This window comes from Arachis ipaensis, chromosome B03 (assembly GCF_000816755.2).
Source record: "Arachis ipaensis cultivar K30076 chromosome B03, Araip1.1, whole genome shotgun sequence".
NCBI classification, from domain to species: domain Eukaryota; kingdom Viridiplantae; phylum Streptophyta; class Magnoliopsida; order Fabales; family Fabaceae; genus Arachis; species Arachis ipaensis.
In genome coordinates, this window is record NC_029787.2 from 8,883,701 (window position 1) to 8,885,744 (window position 2,044).

Below are 2,044 nucleotides of genomic sequence, written 5' to 3' on the forward strand. Positions count from 1 at the left end.
ATTATGATGGTTATTATTATATTAAGAATTATATAAATTAATTTATAACTAATTATGAAATAAAAACTCATCTATTATTTTTTATTATCTAAAAAATAATATACAAAAATTCATAATATTAGTTTTTCGTGCATTACGCGAGTCTAAATCTAGTTCAGTTTAATGATAAAAGAAAATGAGTAACAAGTAAAAACAAGAAAGAAAAATATAGTTTAACACTCTGTGAACCATAATTGGTGCTACATTCCCCAAATTTGCCACAAAATATATGAGATTCTTGAAATTGTGTAACTTGGCAGGCAAGAAAGAGAAAGGTATCAATCCAAATATTGGATAAAGAAGGAAAACCTCTTAGAAATGCAAGTGTATCACTTCAACAAACAAGGGCACGCTTCCCATTTGGAAGCGCAATAGACAAATCCATTCTCAACAACCCTGCATACCAAAAATGGTTCCTCCAAAGGTTCACAGTCACAACATTCACCAATGAAATGAAATGGTACAGCACAGAATCCGTCCGGGGCCGGGAGGACTACTCGGCCGCGGACGCGATGCTAGGCTTTGCCAGGAGAAACCGCATTGCTGTTAGAGGCCACAACATATTTTGGGATGACCCCAAATTCCAACCTGGTTGGGTCCCTTCACTTTCACCACAAGAACTCAATATAGCAGTGCAGAAGAGGCTTCAATCTGTTGTTTCAAGATACAGAGGCCAAGTTATTCATTGGGATGTTGTTAATGAGAACATGCATTTTTCATTCTTTGAGAGTAAACTTGGACAAGATTTTTCAGCTAAGGTTTTCAGTGTGGCTCATGGGATTGATCCACGTGCTACATTGTTCTTGAATGAGTTTAACACAATTGAGGATAATAGAGATAATGCAGCAAACCCTGCAAGGTATATTCAGAAGCTTAGACAGATTCAAAATTATCCTACTTTTAAGAGCAGGGGAGGAGTTGTTGGAATTGGCCTTGAAGCACATTTTCCTAATTTTCCTCCTAATCTGCCATACATGAGAGCTTCCATTGATCAACTTGTTGCCACTCGTTCACCAGTTTGGATCACAGAAATTGATGTTGCACCCCAAAATAGTCAGGTAAAGTTTACTACTCTAAACATCATAGCCCAAGTTATTTCAAGATTTCTATTTTGGTTTTAACCAACCTTAACGTAGCGTTTGTTTTGAGGTAGTGAGAGAGAGACTGAGAGATTGAGATTCAGTATCATGTTTGTTAGTTTAGATACTGGTACTAAAATTACTGTCTCTTTCTCTAAAATTTCAGTATTTCAGTACCTCCAAAAAGTAGGGACACAGGGGATTGAAATTTTTAGAGATGGAGACTGAAACTTTAATAACATTTTATACCTAAAATACTTTCATTTCAATTAATTAATTCCAATTTTACCCTTTGTGCAAATTAAATTAGAGTTTCATTCTTATTTCAATTCATGTCTCCCATTTTGCACCAAACAGAATACTGAGATTTATTTCAATCCCTGTCTCTTAGTCTCTGTCTCTCAGTTTCAGTATTTCTATCTCTGTCTCTCTACCAAACGCTAAGAATTTCTTAATAAATACATTTGAATTTGTGTGTAGGTGCAATCCTTTGAACAAGTTCTAAGAGAAGCACATTCTCACCCTGGTGTCCAAGGAATTATAATGTGGACAGCAAGATCACCACAAGGTTGCTACAGAATTTGTTTAACAGACAACAATTTCAACAACTTGCCTGGAGGTGTTGTTGTGGACAAGCTTCTTCATGAATGGGGCCTCAGACCATTCTCAGCAAACACTGATCACAATGGCTTCATTCATGTTTCTCTTTTCCATGGAGATTACAAGCTGGAAATCAATCACCCTCTCATCAACAACAACAATTACTCTTTCACTCACCACCTTCAAGTGAATCCAATACATCATCATCATCATAATAATGGGTCCCACTTAACTACACAGATTGTTAAGCTTTCTGTCTAGTTATTATTATCAATGATTATTCCTAAAGTGGTACTTTCTTAGTTTCTTTTTATGTAGAGTTTATC

The 2,044-nt window shown here is 35.8% G+C and overlaps 1 protein-coding gene across 1 annotated transcript in view; it reads left to right on the top strand.

The window, feature by feature from the left end:
- The window catches only part of LOC107632249 (anti-sigma-I factor RsgI6-like), a 3,868-nt gene extending 1,831 nt beyond the window's left edge, over positions 1-2,037 (top strand). The window contains exons 5-6 of the mRNA XM_021117137.1: positions 300-1,097; positions 1,599-2,037. Coding sequence (XP_020972796.1) covers positions 300-1,097; positions 1,599-1,979 — 1,179 coding nt within the window. The 3' untranslated portion in view covers positions 1,980-2,037. The remainder of the gene's footprint in view (positions 1-299; positions 1,098-1,598) is intronic.